The sequence below is a fragment of the Falco rusticolus genome, chromosome 11 (genome assembly GCF_015220075.1).
Source record: "Falco rusticolus isolate bFalRus1 chromosome 11, bFalRus1.pri, whole genome shotgun sequence".
Classification (NCBI taxonomy): Eukaryota; Metazoa; Chordata; class Aves; order Falconiformes; family Falconidae; genus Falco; species Falco rusticolus.
This window is the reverse complement of record NC_051197.1, coordinates 126,033-147,524: the sequence shown is the minus strand read 5'-3', so window position 1 is coordinate 147,524 and position 21,492 is coordinate 126,033. Positions and strand designations below refer to the sequence as shown.

General features: G+C 39.2%; 1 protein-coding gene and 1 non-coding gene across 2 annotated transcripts; both read left to right on the top strand.

Annotated features, from left to right (window-relative positions):
- The first annotated feature begins 9,468 nt into the window (after nucleotides 1-9,468).
- On the top strand, nucleotides 9,469-21,204 carry LOC119155472 (geranylgeranyl transferase type-2 subunit beta-like). The gene is given in 10 exon segments (XM_037404217.1): nucleotides 9,469-9,592; nucleotides 10,030-10,137; nucleotides 11,064-11,226; nucleotides 11,229-11,260; nucleotides 13,950-14,055; nucleotides 15,493-15,545; nucleotides 15,662-15,772; nucleotides 17,886-18,011; nucleotides 18,827-18,976; nucleotides 20,279-21,204. Coding segments are annotated over 10 exon segments (993 nt in total). The 5' UTR covers nucleotides 9,469-9,589; the 3' UTR covers nucleotides 20,420-21,204.
- On the top strand, nucleotides 10,272-10,353 carry LOC119155877. Its single transcript, XR_005106885.1, has one exon. It is a non-coding gene; the product is annotated as a small nucleolar RNA SNORD45 (small nucleolar RNA).
- Nucleotides 21,205-21,492: the final 288 nt, after the last annotated feature.

Sequence of the window (21,492 nt, the reverse complement as noted above, 5' to 3'; positions counted from 1 at the left end):
TCAGCTGTCAGAGAATCCAGATATTGCTATGGTGTCTATGGAGCGTGCTTTACAATATAACCTCTTTCATCATGTTTCACATCATGCTGATTTGCAACATACAAATTCTTCGTTAATTCAAGTGAGAAAACTTTATGCATTTATCCAAAAGTTGAATTTGCCAGTTATTTACTTCCTTGTTCAAGGCAGATCCATCAATCTACTAGATATCTTTTGACATTACTGAACACCATAAATATGATTTACAACTGCTAATTTCCAAGAGAAATACTTACTTACAACTTAGAAGAATAAAAGTAAGATCTTTGAAATCAGGTGATAGCATAATATTTTACCTGCAAGTATGTATTTTCTAACCATTATTTTTTATGTAGGTGCTGTGACTGAGCTTCTTTTGTACTATTCATTAAGCTTATAATATAAAGATAGATACATGGAAAAGGTGAAGAATCTTTGCTTGATTGATTGATTAAGATCTGTTGATCTGAAGTAATTTTATTGAATTTTATGAAATCTTGAATCTTTGAAACTTCCTCTTGCTCCCCCTCAGTTTATTTTTGGGAAGGGCAAGAAAAAAGGGTTGTTAACTTACAGATAGAATTTATTATATGGTAGAACTGCACATAAAAACAGTTAAACTGCTAACTAAAAAAGTATCTGGTTGTTAATTGTGAGGATAAACTGCATCCCTCTTCTTCGTTTTACACTAGGTATTTTTTGATAGTTCATACCGATCCAGATCCAAAAACTCCTGCAAGCAGAGCCTTTACTGGATTCATTGTAGAAGCAGATAGCCCTGGAATCCAAATTGGAAGAAAGGTGAAGACTATTTCGTATTTGACAAGCCAGGAATTACAGTTCTAAACTAATACTGCAACAAATTACCATTATAGAAAAAAGACTGTTACGCAACTGAACGTTTTCATATGCTCATGTACAACAATCTTCATTTTCACAACATTCAGAAACTATTCATAAGATGTACTTAACTATAATGTTATTAATTCAAATAAGTTATTTAGAAAAGTCTAAAGTGAGATGACTGAACAGCTGCAAAAGAATCTTTGAGAACTATTTTCTTGACAAGTGCCAGTGAATGTGGAATAGTATACCTTGAAAGGATAAGAAGCAAGTTGGGCAATTTTAACCATAATACGCACACAATGAGATTTAATTGTAGCTACTGCTGTTCAAGGAAGTGGCCTTGGAGACACTGGTGCTAGTTCTTTTTTTCTTTTTTAAAAAAAGTACTATTTTTAGTAGTAGACAAAACTGGATGTTGAACATTAGGGAAGGAATCTGAAGACTTGAAAAGCTCAATTATTTATTTAGTTGTAGTATACCTCTACTGCCTGCCTATTAGATTATTTAATTTTTCCACTCCCATCTCAAAGGATATAGTTGAACTAGAGAAAGACAAGAAGACTAATTAGAGCTACAGACTGCTTTCATAATAAGGAGAAAGTAAAACTGCTCAGCTTAGACAAATCAAGTGCACACTGGTCTGTAAGTGCAAAACTAGTGTTTGTCATGTATATGGTAATTTTTAGATGAAAACTTTTTGGGAAAAAAGCGTACTTTATGCTTTGAGTAAACTGAAGAATGAAAACATATTGTACATTTGAATAATGCAATGTAGTTGCACCTCTGTAAATTTTCCATTTCAGGAAATTAATCTGTCAGAGCTGCTCAGATATAGCAGGTCTTTGAAAATGTGAGAGATGTGAGAGTTCTGAAAGAAAATGTATTAATATCTGAGGGAGCTGGCTTTAAAATCTCAATGGGAGCTTTTGATGAGACCAGATGACCTGTAAGTATTGATTCACAGGTCCAAAACCAGATTTTAGTGACTAAATATTCTTTATTGTCGGCGCGGGTGTACGGGGGATCCTTCCACCAATCGTACACACCCAGAGGGGCAGATTATCTTATATTTATATAATGAAACAATGAATATTCCATTAACGCCTATACATATTCATTACCTGAACCCGCCTACCCTCGCTCCGTATGCTAATTAGCTTATCAGTCTTCCACGCTTGCGCAGATTCTTCCAAAAATTGTGGGCCGGGGTCTTTAGAATGTGGGCAGTGGTCTATGGGAGGAAGGCCGTAGGTCTTCCTCATGGTGTACTTTTCACCTTAGGTCTCAAAAGTGATGAGTTGGCAGACTTGTAGAAATCTTTCCCAGGGTTTTTACAATACCCCTCGTAATTTTACTCAAGGCCATCCTGCTGTCCCGTTATCTCCTTGGTAGGGCAGCTTGCTTTGCAGATAAGGAGGACAGCTCCCCTTGCAGAGATTTGCAACTTTCTTGCCAGAACAGTCTATATGATCTTTCAGACATTTTAACCCCTTTGTCGCTATACAATTACAAGCTTATTTATGCATTAAAATGAATATTGGTTTATGAATACAAACTTGACCATATTATTTACAGCTTATTCACATCAGTATCAGAAATAACTTATTTGTAAAATATAGCAGGTATTTCTGATTTTTTCATTCTGTGCTATATTCAATTCAGGTAGCTGCTGGTGCTGTTGGATTAGCAAAAAGAGCACTTGATGAAGCTACTAGATACGCTTTGGAGAGAAAAACCTTTGGGAAAGCAATTGTTGAAGTAAGTGAGGGTGGGGAGGGGGAAGAAGGAGAGAGAACATAAATAGAAGCTATGCTTTCACACCAGATGTACTACTACTGATTTTTCAAGGTTATTCCTTGATTGGTTTAGTTCCTTAATTTTTATATTATCTCACTGCCATTTTTATGTTTCCAACTATGTAGGTCAGCACCATTTGAGTAAAGTTAGCTGTGCAGTACTTCAGGATTTTTTTTTATAATTTATCAATGATAATGGTAAAAGCAAAAAGAAAACCGAAAGCCCAAAACCCTGAAACTCGTGTATGAGCAGGATGTACTTAAGTTATTCAGTGCTAATAAACAGGGATTTTCAGGAAAGGAGAAAAACCTCTGAGGTATGTGAAACAAGATGCACAGTATTAATACTAACAGAATACCCTGCTGATCACACCACTTACCAGTTTCAAAGAAATGTGAATAAATAGCAAGGTAAATACCAATCTCACAGTATTTAACCCCTCTGACTAAATGGATTTGAGAATTAAAAACTTAAAAGTCTAATTCAATATACAATTATGAGAGCCTGACCTATATTCTGTAGAACTCCTCTAGTAGAATTTACTGGGTTTGTTGGAGAGATTATTGTATTAAGAAGATTATCTCTTTCTTGGATGTCATAGAATTTTAAGCGGGCAATGTTAACCTAGTTTACTTTGTCATTCATAGCACCAAGCAGTATCTTTCTTGCTTGCTGAAATGGCAATTAAAGTGGAATTTGCTAGGATGGCTTACCAGAGAGCTGGATGGGAAGGTGATGCTGGTCACAGGAGCACCTGCTATGCTTCCATTGCAAAGGCATTTGCTGGTGACATTGCAAACCGAGTAGCTACAGATGCAGTACAGATTTTTGGAGGAAATGGATTTAATACTGAATACCCTGTAGAAAAACTAATGAGAGATGCTAACATCTGCCAGGTAAGTAAAAGAGAGAATGGGATCTTTATATAATGCCTAAATTTTATATAAAATAAACATGGCTACTTATTTCAGATCGTGATGTACACATATAAAAAAAGTTTTTACGATAAAAGCAATAATCCTTCAATGTAAAGAAAGAGTCATTAAAATCAGGCAAATTCTGGCATAGAAAAGTTATTGCACTGGACCAACTCAACCTACTTAAGAGAAATAAATTGGTCTTTTCTCCCCCCTGCCCCAATGTGGTAACTCCCTGAAATTCTTGTACTCTTAATTTTGAAGCTTTTGAGCTCTTAGAAAAAAACACTGTAGAAGAAACCGATCAAAATACTAGTGCTTGCTTTGGGATTCTGAAAGTAGGATGGTTTATGTATAATGCTGGTCTTGAAAACCTTCAGTGATGGAAATCCTCTGACCTTCCAACATGTATTGTGGACTAGCACCTGCCTATAATTTAGCTTTCCTCTCAGCCTGAACACTAAAGCAGCTTCTTCACCTTTCTTCTTGTAAGTTGTGGGGTTTGTGTGGTTTGTTTTGGTTTTTTTGTGGGTTTTTTTCGTTTGGTTGGGTTGGTGGTTGGTTGGGGTTTTTTTTGCTTTCTGTTTCCAGCCTTGTTTTTGTTGCTGTGCTCTAAACCTTCTGTTTGCAGCTTTGGTATTGTAAGCTCTGTGGAACACTCTGATTGAAAATCAGCAGTGCTGAGTATCATGGAATGATGATCTTGCATTTGTTGTGTTAACAGAAGTGTGACACAACCTGGAGTGATTAGCCTTTTTTCTTTTTTTTTTTTTTAACAGCAAAACCCTCCCATATTTACTCATGTTTAGCCCAGGCACCCATAATCCCCAGGTTTTTTTTTCTGCAGTGTTACTGCCAAGAAATTATTCTATGTCATGTTGTAATTCTTCTGTTAGCGTACACTATGCTACAGTTCTTTATTCAGCAAGAATATTTTGTGTTCAGCAAAACCAGTGATGTTTATTAGTGACTAGATAAAACATACCAAAACAGATGATACCAAGAAATGCATGCAGACCATGAACTGTAATGTTAGTTAGCTATAACAGCTGTCATTCTTAAGAATCTAGGTAGTTAGTATTTCTCTTACAGCTACTTCTAAAATGAAAACTAATCTCACTAGCCAAGAATTTATTTTCTCTATTTAAGGAAAGACAGCCATTGTTATGGAATCTAAAGTTTCTTAGAACTAATTGCACTCCTGTGAGTGAGGAAATGAATGAATGACTAAGTGAACTTTATTATGATTGGGCTTTTTGCTTGGCAGGTTGCATGGTTTTGTAGAGAAAGATGATGTGACCGTTAGAACTTTATGTGAAAGCTGAGACTGATTTTACAGGATCCCAGTTATTTAGATTTTCCATTACACTGATCCATCACAAATGCATGGCTATGTAGGCTTTTTTTTAATTGTTCAGATTAATCATATTTAGTATTTTTGGTGGTGTTCTGTTCCACTTCATCCCAAAAACAATTCAGGAAAGGCTTTTTTCTTTGCAATTATTTTGTCCACATCCCTTGAATATACCTTGCACTTCACTGCACATTACTGCATTACTGCCCAATTCCAGATGGTATATGCATTTGGCCGTAAGTTTCATGTACAAAAACTTGGTTTTCCAACTTTTCTTCCACATATTTCATCTTTTTCAGTATTACAGTATTCTAATACTGATTTTACTGGTAACATTTTTACATGTCCTTACTCTGCTTTAGGTTTGTCTGACTACAAATCTAGGCTACTCTGGTAGAAACTTGGAATCTAGTTTTCTTTCTCAGATTTTGAAAACTTCCCTTCTTTAATTGACAATGATTGTTGACACTATATTAGCATTGGCTTATAAACCTCTGGTAATTACTTGACGAGATTGTCAGTTTTGATGTCTTTACACTTGAGGTCCATGGCTGTCTTCATCAGCAAGTAATTTAGCACAGTAGGAGCAGATTAGTAGATTGCACGAATAGTTGCTGAGGCCCGGACAACTGCACTGTAAGCAGTTTGGGCAGGCTGACTTCATAGCAAGCCTGTTTGGTCCCTTGAATTGTATGTCCCCGATACACATAAAATTGTAAGGATCCAGTTGTAGGCTTGGACCATTATGTCTTCATTCGGGACTGGTGTCCCAGTAGGTGTTTGGTATATAGTGAAAGCAGAGCTTTCATTTCGGTTTGCTCCAGAAGGCATCTACTGTTCACAAAACACAATTTGCTCTATGAACAGTATCAACATGGGGTAAGCAGCAGCAGTCAGAGAATTCAGTTTGGGAATGAAAAATTTCTTCTGAACCAAAAAATTAATGTGAATACAGGTTATAGTGTTTTTATTTTCAAAAGACTTTGTGAGGTTCTTGGGAAGATTATTCCAATAAGTGAATGGAAAAGTAGATTTGCATGAATTTGAGCAGTTTCCCAAACCAAGTTCTGGCAGAACTGGGAGCTGGAACACTTTAACCTCTAAATTAGGTTGCCTCAGCCCTTGCATTACATTGCAATATACCTGTGGAGCACATGGCCTTCTTTGGCACTAGAGCTTCATATATACTTTGTTGTCTATCTTTGACTTCGCTGCCAGCAAACAAACAAAACAGAGGGATAATGCTGACTGTTTCTAGAAGAAAATGCAAGAATACATTATTAACAAAACAAAACAAAAAAACAAAAAAAACCCCTGCTCTGGAAAGAGTACTAGTTAATAAGAAGAAATGGAAACAAATAGATCAAAGAGAATATTTGGTATGACCTTGAAAGGCTAGTCAAAGAAAATACACCACTTTGGCACAAGTCACCTCCTCCCTTCCACCTATAGTTTTAAATCCTACTTTGTAAAACCTAAATTATGTATTTGCTTCCTCAGATAAGAATTTTCCTCATCCTTCTTCACCACAACATCTGTTTATTTTTATGAGAACCTTACGGAGTTAAGATAAGAGCACCTGAGAGGACAAGACTGTCTCTCAGTGTTGTACGCTATTTATTCCATTTAGCCCGCTGTATTACTCTGTCACACTGGAATTTTCTCAGTTTTCTTGTCTTTCTGCACATCCCAATGCACACAGGGTTAGTGCCACGAAAGTTTAAAAGTATAGATTGGTTAAAAAATCATCAGCTAACATTACTGCAATTCTTCTTTTCAGATTTATGAGGGAACTGCTCAGATTCAAAGGATGGTCATAGCTCGTGAACTTGTTGGCAAAAAGGCTTAAAGAAATGTATAAAATGTATCTGGCACTGCTGTAGTGTTCTGTGTTCTCAGGGAAGAGGATTTTAGTGCATTTCTCAATAGAATTAAAAAGGCATGGAGGAAAAACCCCCAACCTTCCTTCAAAATCTTTTTACGTTGTACATTATTAAGCAGTGTTTCTGTTCTCCCTGTCCAGTCCCTCACTTCATTCCTGATTAACAAAGCTGGTATTTTCTAATAATTTTGCATTCATTCCAAAGTGATCAGTTCTTCAAATACAAAACAGGCAAGAAATGAGAACCTTATAATACAATGTTTTCTCACTATAAAATTAGATAATCAGAATGTTATGTCTGATGGTCATTGCTGCATTCTAATAATTTTTTTAAGAGAAGTGTGTTTGGTTTTTATTAATTTACCTTGTCACATCACTTAACTTGTATTTTGGGTAAGTTGTTCAGTGTCTGCAGTATGTTAGTGGCTGTACTTCAGCTCCTACTATGCTGTGCGAACAGCAGCTGAATAGCCTTTCCGGTTTGGCAGCGTGAAGGCCTGCACTGCTACAGTCTGCATGTGTGCCTGTTCTGAGGATTTAGGTACTACCCAATAGTAACGATACTGGCTTGAGAGAATTGTGGCCTTTTGCACTGTTGCACTCACCTAAGCGAGTAAATGTTCAATTAGGATGATTCACTCCAAGCAAAAGTGTGTAACTTTTCCTTAAGAAAGACTTCCAAAATCATGTTTATTTCAAATACAGTGTACTTAAACCTATTACTGCTTTCCATCTATGTATATACTTAACTATGTTTCCAGCAAGAACAGCTGAGAAGAAGGAATCGTGTTGGTTTTTTTTTTAACCTTGGATAGACCCTTCTTGGCAGTGCTGGCAGAATGGATGTTCCCTGAGCTGCTTGAACAAATTACTCTGCAGTACTGGGGCCATACCTGCAGTACTGTGTCCAGTTCTAGGCTCCCCAGTGGAAGCAAGATACGGACTTAACTGGAGAGAGTCCAGCACGGCCACCAAGATGATTAAGGGACTGGAGCATCTGTCACATGAGAAGAGGCTGAGACTCTTCAGCCTGTACAAGAGAAGGCTCAGGGTTAGTCTTATGTATGTGCATAAATTCGTGATGGGATGCAATGACGAGGAGGGACCAGCGTCTCCTCAGCAGCATCCACTGATGGGACAAGAGGCAATGCGTGCAACTTAAAACATGAAATTCCACTGGAACACAAGAAAACACTTTTTTTTTTTTCCTCCTCTCTCTTGTGAGGGATGTCATACACTGGCAGAGGTGGAGTTGCCATCTCTGGAGATACTCAAAACTCAGCTGGACATGGTCCCAGACAGCCTGCTCTAGCTGTCTCTGCTGGGGCGGGTGGGTTGCACTTGATCCTAGAGGTCCCTTCAAACCTCAAGAATTCTGTGAATTCATTGGCAGTTTCTCACCAAAATGCCTTTGTCTTGCTGTGGTCTCTCTTCCATCACCTGGATTTAGTGCTGGACTGTACAATTACTGTCATCGGGTATTGGTTTTGCAGTGCTCGGGAGTATCCTCTGGTAGGCCACCTGGGAAATCAGTTCTTTAAAGAAAGTGTTTAATCACTGTAAACCACCACATGTTTACCTGTGGGAAGACCAGCGATGCGATGTTCTTGACAGGTATTTGACATACATAAAACCCAGGCCTCGGTCCAGCTGCTCTGTACCAGCCAGCGTCACACACGGTACTTGTACAGGATGGGAATGGTGTTCCCCACCTGGTGTGCTCCATGTGCCAGCATCCAGCCTTGGTAATCAGCATCATCATCACCCCAGGCAATTTTAATTAGGAAGCAAAGGGTGGAGTTCTTTAACAAAAGGACAGTTACCCTTACCTGCCCTGTGGCTAAGTTCTTGGATTTGCTTTCCGGTAGGGCTGAGGCAGCAGTGTTGCAGATTATTTTAAGATTTTACTGAATCTTTCTATATTTTGTGTTTATGTAACGTTAGTTATAAGAGCATTTTGATTTTAAGGAGTTAACCTCCATGTTAGAATTATGTTAGCACTTACTAACCAATGACGTATGAATTGCTTTGCTGCTTGTTACCCAAGACTGTTACTGGAAGTCCCTGTGCTATAGACCATAATACCCTTAGTCCTTATTCTCCAGAGGATAAGCAGAGCACCCAGGTTCTGTTGTGTATAGGATGAGTTATTGGACAGCTTGGCAAGGCCGATATCCAGCCGTCCAACTTGGCAACAAAACTAACTTAAGGTGTCCTGAAGTGAACTACCTTCATTATAATACTAAAAATCACGCCCACAGGTCAAGACGACCCTTGCCCAGGTGAAGACCCTTCCCCTGAACAAGTGTAGTAACAGAAAAGGATTACGCAGCAAATATTACAATTATATGCAAATTGCTAACCTATCATTGTAACTGGGACTTTACGACCTTGTAATTGTTGTATATAAATGTAACGGTAACATCTGCACAGGTGTGCTTGATCTGTGGAGATGCCCCCGAGCACCCAGCGCTGCAATAAAGGCGCGCCCGCTTCTTAATGCTGCAGTGGTGTGACGAGGTGTGATTCCCGGTTTCGGTGACAGCGGCAGGAAACTGCAGCTACAGCCAACGCTGTCGGTCTCGCTGCGTGCAGGACAGCCGGTACCAGCGCCCGCCACGCGTGCGCTGCTTGCGCCCCTCGCCGGCTCCGCGGCCCCCCCGCACGCCTACGCGGCCAGGCGGGGCCAGGCAGCCGCAGTGGGGCCCTGCCGGGCCCAGCGCCCGCCCCGCCCCGCGCCGCCGGGCGACGCTCCTTCCGGTGCGGGCGGCGGCCATGGTGGGTACGGGTGTCCGTGGTGGGGAGGCACGCGCCGCCGCCTTCGGGGCGCCGCGCAGAGGCTCCCGGTCGCCGCGCTGCGCCGCGGGTCGGGGGCGGCGCGGGCTGGCGGCGGCGGCCATCCCTACGCCGGCCATCCCTACGCCGGCTGCGGAGCGGCCCCGGGAGCGCTCCCGCCGCCCGCACCTGGTGATGGTGGCGCGGCAGCCGCGTCCGCGGGGCCTGTGTCCGCCGGGACCTCCGCCTGCCCCCCGGCTCTTTCGGGCCAGCCGGGGGGGGTGTCGTGGCGTTGTTGGGGGTCTCGGGCCGCGGGCGGGGCGTGGCGGGACCGGGCCGCGCCGGCGGGAGGCGCGACCCAGCCCCCGAGCGGCCCTGCTGCGGGTGCCGGCACCCCTCGGGCTGACCGTGCCGCTCGCGTTGTGTCGGTGCTTTTTCAGGGGACGTCGCAAAAGGATGTTATAATAAAACCTGACGCCCCGAACACGTTACTTTCGGAGAAGCACGCGGACTATATCGCTTCGTATGGAACGAAGAAAGATGATTACGTAGGTATCGATCTGTTTCGGTACAGCTATGCTTTTGTTAACGGTCATGGCAACCGCCACCTCCATGCTCGGAGCCAAGGGCCTGGTGTGCGCGCACACGCTAATTGTTTCTCGCCCTGCAGTCGGTTTCCCGAGGTCCGTGATGAGTTTCGGCGTGATTAGCTGAGTATAAGCTTCAAGATTATCAGTTCAGCTCTAGAATTACTCTAAGACCTGAGAAATGAACTGCTTGTGCTTTCTTCATCCCTAGGACGCAGGGGAGCGTGGCTGCATCCGCGCAGCCGCGGGGCACGGGGTGTAGCCTGCGAGAACTGGGTGCTGGTTCCACCGGGTGGAAAGCAGCAGTAACTGCTCGTCAGAAGGAGTTGCGGTTGCTTTTGCAGTCCACGAAAGGACTCTGAGCGCTATTGCTTGCGATTGCTCTCGTGCTTTAAAAGTTCTGCACGTAGAAAATAATGTTGATGGGTTCTGTAGGAGGCGTGATCTGTGTAAGAACTCGGTATGAAATTTCACTTCCCAGTGCAACTTTAGATTGTAGGAGTTTGGACGCTTGTAACGTTCATTAAATGTTAACTTGTATTTTTGGGACTAGTTGGGGTGGTAATTTGAGCAGTAGTTTGGGTAAGGTGATAGCTGATGAGCCGAAGTGAATCGGTGCCTAACTTGTACAGGTTTAATTTGATATTGAGCTTGATGCTTTGAACTAGGAAATAACGGGAGGAAGGGAACGTAGTACACGTAGCTGTATACCTGTGTGTGCCTGTACGTATGCATGTGTGTACAGAATATTTATGAGTGGCTGATACGAAGTAAGTTGTTAATGGGATGGAAGATGGTTGGTGCATTACAGTTTGTAAATGTTTTTTCATTGCTCTTTGTTGATGATGTGCTTATCTGATTAAGAACTAAAATAATCCACTACTTAGGAATACTGTATGTCGGAATATTTGAGGATGAGTGGTGTGTACTGGGGGCTGACAGCAATGGATCTCATGGGGCAGCTGCACCGAATGAACAAAGAAGAAATTCTGTCATTCATCAGATCATGTCAACATGAATGTGGTGGAGTAAGTGCCAGCATAGGTCATGATCTCATCTTCTGTATACCCTCAGTGCCATCCAGGTAAATGTAACAGGGTAATTTTAGAAAAAACACTTAATTTTTTGATGATGGAAGCCTTATGAACGTGGGTGGTTGGATGCCAATGGCAAAAACTTCCAGTATGTTACTTTAAAAAAAAATGATCTAATGGGAAAAACTTCAGGATTTAGCTGTATAATTTCCTAAAAAACTGTCAGAATTAGGAACGTTGTGCTTTTAATGATCATTAATGGTGACTGCATTCTTGGTAAGTTTTGTGACAGTCTTGAAATAGTTCTTAGTCACAGGTTTTACTGGAGTTTTTTGTAGATAATTTTGGATTTTATAAGTTCTTAGTGTACATTGAGGTGAAACATACATATGACCAGAATAAAGTTTTGGATTTATTTTTTAATGTATATATACTATATTATGATTCTTATATATATAATGCACTAATAGATAGTTATGTAGTATTTATATAATTTATGTAACATGCATGATTGTGTAGTGTTTACACTTTAGTACTGTACAAAAGAAAAATTGTGGTACTTGTTCTTGTTGTGTTCCTCAAATACGTTTTTTTAGTGTAAAACTTTAAAATTATACCAGTTGTTGAGCATTTTATTTGGTAGTACGCTTCCCCTGAGAATAAGTGATTCTCAGTCTTATTTTTTCACTGTAATTATCTCCAATATAGATTTAATCTCTCACTCTCATGTGTCTCCTCCCTCCCCTCTCTTCCCCCCCCCTTCCCCCCTCCTGCAAACCATCATGGGAAAAAATACCAAAAAGTCTCAAACACTTCTGAACAATTGCTTGATTGCTTGCATACTGTATCTCTAGTCCAGTCTTCTGGAAGAAATATTTAAAGGGTGCTAAATAAATAAGATAGCTTCCAGTTTAGGAAGAAAGTGTGTTGGATTTGAAACCCTTGGGTAGGACAGAAAATGCTGTTTCTTGAGTTGGTGATGAGTGTTGTTGTGTATTATCTGCTCTAAAGTTGACATTTATCACTACTTTAGCTTCCTGGTTCTCAGCGTACCAGTAATTCTGGAGCTAAAGTTTATTTATGTTGTGAAGCTTGAGCTTTTCCAGACTGTCCAATCAGTCCTTTCACAATCCAGTATAAGGAGAAAGGCTATGATGTGAGGTTGCTTACTTTTACTTATTAGAGATGGTAGTTCTTAGATAATATCTCCTAGTAACATCAAGTGTTTTCATGTTAACTGCTCTAGATTTATGCAAATTAAAAAGTGTTAGCAAGTGCTGATGTAAAGTTTTGTGTTTAACCATAATGTTCTTAGTGAGAGTGCACGTTCTTAGTGAGAGTGCACGTTCTTAGTGAGAGTGCACGTTCTTAGTGAGAGTGCACGTTCTTAGTGAGAGTGCACGTTCTTAGTGAGAGTGCACGTTCTTAGTGAGAGTGCACGTTCTTAGTGAGAGTGCACGTTCTTAGTGAGAGTGCACGTTCTTAGTGAGAGTGCACGTTCTTAGTGAGAGTGCACGTTCTTAGTGAGAGTGCACGTTCTTAGTGAGAGTGCACGTTCTTAGTGAGAGTGCACGTTCTTAGTGAGAGTGCACGTTCTTAGTGAGAGTGCACGTTCTTAGTGAGAGTGCACGTTCTTAGTGAGAGTGCACGTTCTTAGTGAAAAACCACCATTTAGTTCTGTGTATGTGTCCAGAATATTTAAAGGGTCATGTCATATCTTCCTTTGATCACAGTTAATAGTAGTTTGTTCAGATTTGCTTTTTAAGGAGCACACTATGATTATATATTTTCTGTTGGAGTTGTACATTTTTTTTTTGCATCTCCATAAGACTTACATTTTATCTTAACAATTGAAAGATTCCAGCTAACCCTAGGTGTGCAAAGTCATAGAAGTTGATATTTTTCAGAATTGGCACTATAATATTGATTGGTTTCAACTGGTCTTTCTGTTGTGCTGTTTATAGTAAATTCTTAATTACTGTCTTTACAGATTATGCAAGTTATGAGTAAACCCACAAAGCCAGCTGGGGCTCAGAAATGGTGTTGTTTTCACATGACATTGTGTCATAGAGATTTCACTGGTTCAAATCAATGCTAGCTCAGAAACCTTTGTGTTCGCTACTATGACCTATATTTTTCTTCCAGAAATATATTGACTCTACAGTTTGTGTGTAATCATATTGTTCATACTTCTTAAATTACTGAAGTTTGGTTCTGTTAATTTTATTTTTAAATTGAATGTAAAAAAAGTCTTATAACTCAAAACCAATCATTGCTGATGGGCTTGGACTGTTAGTGGTGTTAGTAACTAGCTGCTTAACTTACACTTGCATATATCCAAGTAGCAGCAGTGCACAAACTGCAAATTTGTAAGTCTAGGATGTCATTATTCCATTACAAAATTAACTGTAATGCAAATCTGTGTTCTACATAATGCTAACATAAAACAATAAACCTCATTATGAGTTTGAAAGAGAGATAGAAGTTGGAAAGAGCAAAGCATGAAAGTGGTCAGCTTGAATTGCCTGTGTTTTCATTTGAGAATTTCTTAAAGTTTTTAGATAGAGATAGATGAACTGCAGTGAATGAAATTTTATTTCAGTAAACCTTACCAAACAGTATTCACAGTCAATTAAAGTCTTTTATAAATCCAGGATATTTTAAAAAGCAATTTTTAAAAAATTTTAAAATTTTTGCCTCTCTTTGACTGTTACTGTGTCTTTTTCCCACCCTCTCCAGATTCTTACCTTATATGATAGTCTCCATGTTGTTGATGTAAATAAAATTGTTGAATATATACAGAACTTGCAACAAGAAGATGGATCATTTGCTGGAGACAAATGGGGTAATTTTCAGATCTTTAAAATTTAGTGACTAGGTTGAATGTAAGTCCATGAACTGAAGTCTTCTTGGACGGTCTTTTTGCTTATGTATTGTATGTGAACACTTCTATTTTGAATTTTGAAAAAGGAGGTTTTGTGAAGGGCAGAGTTGTGTTTCATTCCTTTCATAAATATTAAAAACTTCAGTTCCTTTCTTGTATTACAAATAAATTGTCCAGATCTTAAAGACGATGACTTTTGACCATTTGTAACTTGACAGTACTTGGATATGCTAGATATGCTATTCCATAGGGAATGTTTTATGCTTGCCATTCAATGGCAGGCAGTTACGGTCTTTATCCGTGTTGGCTGCGAAAGAATTTTTCACTATATGGGAATGAGAAAAGCTGGCTTTGTACTTACGAACTTCTGTTAACACTGATTTTGTTTCTGCACGTAAATTGTGAACAAAGATGGTATTTTTAAGCTGCAGCATAAATATTTAGTCAATATAAATATCTGTCCCCATGGAATGCTTACATTTTAATAAAATCTGTTGCATATTGCTCATAGTTTTGGTAAAATTCAGCAATCAAGATTATGGCAGTATATGTATGCTACTTGTAAAGGTAGCTGTTAGGCTATGTGTTAAAATAGTTCATAGTTCGCTGGATCCTTCTTGTTAAAGTATTGAAACAAACATACTGAATGCACAATGGCTTACTGTTACCTCTTAGAGGCCATTACAGCACAACTGAAGGGGTCCAATAGCTGGTGTGATTCAGAACAGCATGGGGTTTTTTTATGTTTCAGCTTGTGCATTTTAAGAAGAAGTGTCTTAGATCAGTTTGACCAAAAAAATGAATGTTTGTGGCTGGGTTCAATTTTAAATTTTTACTTCAAATATTAATTGCTCAGAGTTTGTGCTAGGAGAGCTACATTGGTATGGACTTGCTGAGCAATCTTTCTGATACAGGTGTAGCTTCCAGGTATAAGTATGCAAAAGAAAACTTGCAACTTTCGTCAGTCTTCTGAAACAAAAATAGCTTCTACTTCTGCCCAGATTTAAGGCAGGTCAAGTGCTGTATCTGAGTATTTTTGAGTCCACAGCTCTGGAATTATCTAGTAGAGCGCTACAGGTGAACTCTAAAATTTATAGTTATTTGTAAATTGCCACTAGTTGATTTGGTTATATATCTGACAGTACACCAGTTTGAAATGAGTTGTTGCTTTACGTGCAGTAAACTTAACAGGTCACTTGTTGTAGTGTACACTTTCTAAATTACTGATTAAATAATTCGTGGGCTGGAAGAGGAAAGAGTACAGGGCAGTTTTTGGCTGATAGTTGTTCTGTGTAAAACCTAGTATTTTAATGTTTTGTTCCATATTTTCAGTGGTGATTTAATTAACAATAAAAAAAATTAAAACTCTTTATTTTATTTCCTACCCCCACATTCTAGGAGAAATAGATACAAGGTTCTCCTTCTGTGCTGCAGCAACTCTTGCGCTTCTGGTAAGCCCTAAATCATTACCTTCACAAGTACAGAATCTTCTCTGTGACTCCTGAAGTTCCTGTAGTTGATGGGTTGGTGGAATATAAAGTGCATTAGTTGCTTTTCTGACTTGCAGGGAAGACTGGATGCTATTGATGTGGGGAAAGCAGTAGAATTCGTTTTGTCCTGTATGAACTTTGATGGAGGATTTGGTTGTAGACCGGGTTCCGAATCACATGCAGGGCAGGTGAGTTTTTCTTTATATGGAAATGTTTTAAATGAGCAAGCATCACATACTGTCTATAAGTGTGTTTACAGCATCTATCAGTGACGTCAATTGATCCACCTTTATTGTTTCCCAAATGCCTGATGCTAGTATCTTAGTTAAAAAAAGGGCAAATAGGTAGATAAGTCTAGGATGAGTAGAGACTTGGGAAGGTACGGTCTAGGAAAACAAACCAAAAAAAAGACCATAAGGGAACAACTTTTAGGAGTATTTCAGTCTTCACATAGTGGTGTTGGAATAGTATGAGGATTTTTGGAGAATTTGGAATGAATGTTAATGAAGACGTTGGACAAGATCCATCACTGACTCTGCCACAGATCATAATGAAACATAAAGGTCAATTGTATAGTATTTTACTGATAAATAGCTGATGTTTAGTGTAGTGTTTGCATGCTATCAGTAAAAACAGTATACGTATAGTTTGATATTTATCAGTGATGTACTCAGAAATGAGACGTGAACCTTCTTAATGCAAGGCTTGTTTAATTTTTTGAGGAAAGTCAATTTTAAGATGAGATGCCTAACTCGGGCGTGGGAATGTTTATCATGTTTTGTTGTAGGCACTGAAGAGTATTTTACTAGTAACAGTGAATTCTGAAAAATGCTCAGTAAAATCTAGTTGAGAAGAGAATGCAGTGTTATAACTGGAAAATTAAGGTATCTTTCAAGGAAGAAAATCTCAATGACATTTTCCAGCAGAAAACTTACATAAAAACTACCTTTGCTATTTTTTTTTTTTTTCATAGAAGGGATCATGCACTTAACCTGAATTTATGAATCAGTATCAACCTTTAATAAGATACTGTAATGTTGTTGCAAATCACCTGTTTTTTTGCATAATTATGGTGAGCAGCGTCATAGCCAGGATTTACCTACCTCAACACATGAAAGTATTAGAGGTGTTTTGTTGAGAAAAAGCAGCGGGGGTTTTGTTTGTTTGTTGGGTTTTTTAAAAAACACCCACCCACCCCATACCCTTTTTTTAAAATGGGAAAAATAATTTAAATCTGATAAAACACTCTTTAAGATAAGGTACACTTATCTACAGTACCATGCCTGTATGGTCTACATGGCTGGACCATGTTATAGTTGTCAAGGCAGTCAGAGCTGAACTCACTGTGTTTGCAGCTGGCATTTCCTGGGAGGATTAGATACGTAGTGCATGTTCATAAGCTCCTTAAAATGCTGCAAAGGCCAACTCCTTGTCTGCACAGTAGTTCAAAAGTTTTCTGGGAGTGTCACATTTATTTTGCACTATTCTTAGATAGCCACATCCTTGTTGATGTGTGCTTTTGTTGGCTTTTTTTTTTTACGGGGGGGGTGTGCGGGGTGTGGGATGTTGGCTTTATAGGGGTGTGTTTTATTAGGACAGGCAATTATGAGCAGCCTTCAGTTGATACTGTTGGTTCTTGCACTTTGTGCTTGGCTGCTTTCTTAGTGACTGCATGAAATGTGACCATTGCACTCTAAAAAATAAACAGAGGTTAATCAATGCACATACAGTACATGGCATGCTGGTAATAAGCCTGATGTGACTAGGTGCATGTGGGATTGCCAGGATAGTTAATGATCAGGGTTAAACTGTTTCTGCTAGAGAATTCATTTGGTCTTCAGTTGGCTCTCCACGAGCCTTAGACTGAGGGGCGCACACACATGAACAGAGCATGGGCTGGATGCAAATTTTTGTGAAGGCCATATCCAGCCTGCAGAAATCAGTTTGAGCATCCCAGGCTTGACCAACGAACCCCAGTGTGTGTTTTTAAAATAAAACTGTATGGCTCTGCCTGATCTTTGAGGATCTTTTTCCAAACCTTGCACTAGTGTCTTATATTAGTAAAATCTTACTGGTTTATAATTACGATGCGTGACTGGTACTTTTGCACAAACCCAAGTGTAACAATAACATGCTTTTCTAATGGAGAAGTAAAACTCACTGAAACTAAAAGTCGAATTGTGTGCTTATTTTGTATTGTGTTTGCATGGCTATATTCCTGCTTTGAGGTCTTTCTGTATTTAGTCTGCCAAACTATACTTAGTTTTTAAATACACAAAATATTTATGTCTGTAATTTTAGATCTATTGTTGCACAGGATTTCTGGCTATAACCGACCAGTTGCATCAAATAAATGTTGACTTGCTGGGTTGGTGGCTTTGTGAACGCCAGTTACCTTCTGGAGGTCTCAACGGACGACCAGAGAAGGTAGTAGGTGGTTTCTTTTGTTTGTTCAAACTTCAATAGATACTTTTTCTGAAGCTGAAGTACTTCTGGAAAATTTAATGATGCTGAGAAATTTTTAGTAAACTTTACAAAGTCAGGCCTTCATTTTGATTCTTCAGTTTGTGACTAACACTTGTTATGCAGTCCTTAGCTGTGCTTAGTTTGAGTCCTCCGTTCAAGAAAGTATATGTGCTGAATTATGTCTTGCTGACCACCTGAACCAGGTTCCTGTTAAATCAGGGCTTGAGTATTTTCTGACATTGGGAATGATCTCTTCTCTAGGATTTGTACAAAAATTACTGTTGTACTGGATGTAAATCCTGGGTGTTTAGTGTTTCGCATCACACTAGGAAATTGTGTAGCTATGATAATCTCCACTGGCAAATAGATAACCAACCAACCATTTTGTTTAGTTGGTTTTTGGTGCATAGTACTGTAGCTTTTTTTATGAAACTAGTTGAGGTGAAGTTCTTTGTACTTCTGAAAAAGGCACTGTGGTTTTTCAGCCTTTCTCGCAGAATGTGAAAGCTGTTTCAAAATCACATTCTTGTGGTTTTGTTTCTTGAAGGAAAGAGAGTTGAAAAAGAGACTTTTCCTTCCTGGAAAAAAAGGAAGTCCTCTGAAAAGGGACTGCATCCAGGAATTTTTTTCTCTTTAACCCCAAAGAAACTCTGCAACTCTGGTGTTTCTCTGCAACACTATTATGACAGCACACCTAGTAATCTGCAGAATCACCAATAAAATTTGCAGCGTCGTGTTTAAAACAAAATCAAATAATAATATTCTCTGCTTGGCAGTTACCTGATGTATGTTACTCGTGGTGGGTGCTAGCATCTTTGAAGATGATTGGCAGGTTACATTGGATTGACAGAGAGAAACTGCGCTGCTTTATTTTGGCTTGCCAGGATGAGGAGACTGGAGGATTTGCTGACAGACCAGGAGATATGGTAAGGAATCCTTTACTACATAAAATGTACTGAATTGAACATTTCAACTGAAAAAGTAAGTTTTATCATTTGAGTGTAACTTCACTTGTGATCCAGGGTAAGTGTTCTGCAGAGCCTGCAGTTTACTCTGAAGCAAACAATAGGGTAGAGTTGTCTTTGAAGACTCACTTAGGAAGCACATGTTTTATATTGCACTTGCACTGTGGTATCTGCCACTGAAGTCAGTTGTTGCTCCTTAAAAATTCTGGTTTGGTTCCCATAACACATACCACACAAATTAATTTCTCACACTTGGAAGATCACTACTAAAATACTGTGTTTGATGGTGGTTTTTGGGGGATGTGTGAGATGTTCTGGGGTTTGTTTTGTTTTTAAAATGATATGCAGGCTAGAGTCCAGTGCAGGTTAAGTAGTCTTCAACTCTCTCGGTGGTTTTGCCTGATCTGAATGAGTCTTAAGTTTTATTAAGAATCCTTAGACACTAACTTCTGCCCTGTGCCAGCCCAGCCACTGAAAATCCTCTCACTGGCATTTGTCTAGATGAGGGAGGAAGAAGCTTTTGTGATAACATTGTGAAGAGGCTGGTGGTATGGATTTTCTGCTTGATTGAGAGAGCGTTATCGTTTAGCTGGTCTGTTCTCTGGTTTCAAGTGGAAGTAATTGAGATTGTCCAGGTAAAATTGCAAGTAAAGTTCCTATCTTTCAAGGGTGATGGGCAGGTAGAATTAAAAGTGTTATGAGACCTCAGTGCAATTCCTATAGAACGCTTTGCTTATTTGTCAGCTGTCAAGGGGAAGTCTTAGCTGTTTTTGTTGCAGCTGATCATGTCTTCTTTTTTCTCCACAAATGCATTAAAAACTGCAGTAGCTTTCTATTTCCTTGCAAGCTGATACACTATTCCCACTTGGGGGAAGGGGGACGAATCTTGACTCTGGTCTGTCATTTGGAAAGTGTTTTGATGTTCTTGAAATGGGAAGGTTTTGTATTTCTAAGAGCTCACAGAAAGACTTTTTTTCCCTTTTCAGAATTCTCCAAGAAAAGCCTAGCACTTAAAAGTCTTAATGCTTTTCTGGCTTTGATTGACAAGCGTCTCTCAGTAAATCATAGTACTGTAAATGCACGCTGTGGAAATTGTCTTACCTGTCAACACATGTCAGCACGAATGGGAGTTTGTTCAGTTGTGGTGCCTTCTCCAGCCACGGAGATTTGCAGTTCTCTTGCTAGCAAGCAAAAGCTTCATTCCATACAAATGAAAAGCTGGTTGGCTTTTGGAAACAGACACAAACTTCTTTCTTCTCCCAGGTGGATCCGTTTCACACCTTATTTGGAATTGCTGGACTATCTTTATTAGGAGAAGAACAGATTAAGGCCGTCAATCCTGTCTTTTGTATGCCAGAAGATGTCCTTCGAAGAATAAATATACAGCCTGAGCTTGTGAGCTAAGCCTTGTAGAGAAAAAAGGTTGATATGCCCAGTTACTTTGGTTTTATTGATTTAAGTAATCTCATCTCTGAAATTTAGCATATACTTTTGAGATGTGTTTACATTATGAAAGTAAAGCAGTAGCTTTACTGTGGGCTTTTTCACTTTGTAAACTATCAGAACAGGCTGGTTCTAATTATCTGAGTGTAACGTGTTCTTTAGTTGTATATAAGAGATGTAGAAAAATTCAAGTCAAAGCAATAGTGTGAATGCTTGGTTTTTTGTATTACTGTGATACCAACTATGCTAGCATATGTCTTTACACAAGCATGTTTGGTGGTGGGTCACACAAAGCACTTTAAAAGAATATGGGGGGAAAAAACCCAAACCAATGCCAAACAAAACCCTGCTTAAGCCATGCACTTAATGCCATACACATGTGCATTTAATTCATCCTGTTGACATTTGCCATCAGTTTTCTATACTGTCAAACAAGCTTTTTCTTCTGATAGTAATTGGTACCGGTGAAAGCAAAAATTATGGTTCCATTAAGTATATAAATGTCTTCATTTTTTAATGAGTCCCTTAGGTTCCATTTTCAAGTATCAGCAAAATCTATCTCAAGTATGTTTAGTGAAACTTGCAAACATAAAGCATTCCAGAGAAGGTCTTAATAGGACAGACTTGTAACTGAGAGCTGATCCTAAATTCATTGCTGGGTTGAAATCCTGCTTTCATAGCTCCTAAGATGATAATTGCCAACTTGATTATGGTGTAATTGAGAATAAAACTAACCCTGGAAAATACTTGTTCTCTGAAGGATGAAGTCCTCTTTGTTTTCACAGAAGCCCTAAAATTGCCTCTTAATGTACATTCCACACACCCTGGCTGAGACTGAATGGTATTTCAGTTGAAATGTGCGGTAAAATGTAATTGTGAAGAGGAGGAAGTCTTTGATAATCTCTGTACTTAAGGAAGGTCTAAAGTTTTAAACACAGCTCTAAAGGCCACCTGGTTAGTTTTATCCAGCCTATTTGTGTTAGTAGAGTTAGCTGGAACGGCACAAAGTAACTTTTTGGTAGACCTTAATCTGT